General features: G+C 56.9%; 1 protein-coding gene across 1 annotated transcript in view; it reads left to right on the top strand.

Moving 5' to 3' along the window:
- card9 (caspase recruitment domain family, member 9) overlaps positions 1-1094 on the top strand; it is a 6535-nt gene extending 5441 nt beyond the window's left edge. The window contains exons 3-7 of the mRNA XM_008303127.1: positions 1-124; positions 195-264; positions 442-579; positions 657-775; positions 850-1094. Of these exons, the coding sequence (XP_008301349.1) occupies positions 11-124; positions 195-264; positions 442-579; positions 657-775; positions 850-1065 (657 nt within the window). The 5' untranslated portion in view covers positions 1-10 and the 3' untranslated portion in view covers positions 1066-1094. The remainder of the gene's footprint in view (positions 125-194; positions 265-441; positions 580-656; positions 776-849) is intronic.
- Positions 1095-1100: the final 6 nt, after the last annotated feature.

The following is a 1100-nucleotide window of genomic DNA, read 5'->3' as shown; positions in this document are numbered from 1 at the left end:
CAGCACTGCGATGGACGGCGTCGGGGAGGACGACCTCTGCTGGCTGCAGCTGGATGACTTCAGGATGCTGCTCATTAAGACCATCGACCCGTCCAGGATCACTCCGTACCTGCGTCAGTGTCAGGTACTCGTCATCACCCAATCAGCTCCTCACAGGGACCCTGCCAGGTGCTCATTGGTTGTTTTGTGGTCAGGTGATCAGCGCTGAGGATGAGGAGCAGCTCTTCAATGACCCCGCCCTCGTCGTCAGGAGGAGAAAAGTCGGTATGTTTTGATCCAGACAGTGTTCTTGGTTCCACCAGACCCTGATCTAGTTGTGAAACAATCCCACGGAGTCAGCAACCAAGAACTGAGTCAGTTCTGGTAACAGAAGCAAATTTAGAACAGTTCTGCATTCCTGAGGCTGATCTTAGATGCACCTGTCGGATCTGTTCCCTGTAGGAGCTCTGCTGGACATCCTGCAGAGGACGGGGCTCAAAGGGTACACCGCCTTCCTGGAGAGTCTGGAGCTCGACTACCCCGATCTGTACCGACGGATCACTGGGAAGGAGCCCAACAAGACCTTCAGCATCCTCATCGGTGCGTTCAGGTGACAGACTGATACCACGATACGCATCACAGATCACACTGACTGACGGCAGCTGTTTTGTGTTCAGACACCGCAGGAGAATCTGGTCTGACTCAGTTCCTGATGTCGGAGCTAAGCCGCCTGCAGAGGGCACTGCAGGGCGAGCGACGGCGCCGCCAGCAGGCGTGTTCTGTCGCCAAGGAACAGGTGTGCACGGCAACCAGGCTACTAAGAAACATGAAGTCACAGAGTTGCCAGTCAGATTGTCTGTCTGTCTTCAGGAGGCGTGGTCTCGCCAGCAGCAGCTGAGGGACCGCGAGCTGCGGAAGCTGACTGAGCGCGTGCACAAGATCCGGGAGGAGCGGGAGCGGCTGAGTGAGGAGGTGAAGCAGCTGCGAGATCACAACTACAGTCTGATGGCCGACATCAACAGCCTCAACCAGGAGAAGAGCAGCGCCCTGCTGGCCAATAGGGACCTGCAGATAGAGGTCAGCTGACCCGGACCGCCTCTGTCCTCCTCTGACCTCCTGCT

This window comes from Stegastes partitus, unplaced genomic scaffold (genome assembly GCF_000690725.1).
Source record: "Stegastes partitus isolate 25-593 unplaced genomic scaffold, Stegastes_partitus-1.0.2 Scaffold1940, whole genome shotgun sequence".
NCBI lineage: Eukaryota > Metazoa > Chordata > Actinopteri > Pomacentridae > Stegastes > Stegastes partitus.
The sequence above is the reverse complement of the archived record's forward strand: the minus strand, read 5'-3'. Positions and strand labels throughout refer to the sequence as shown.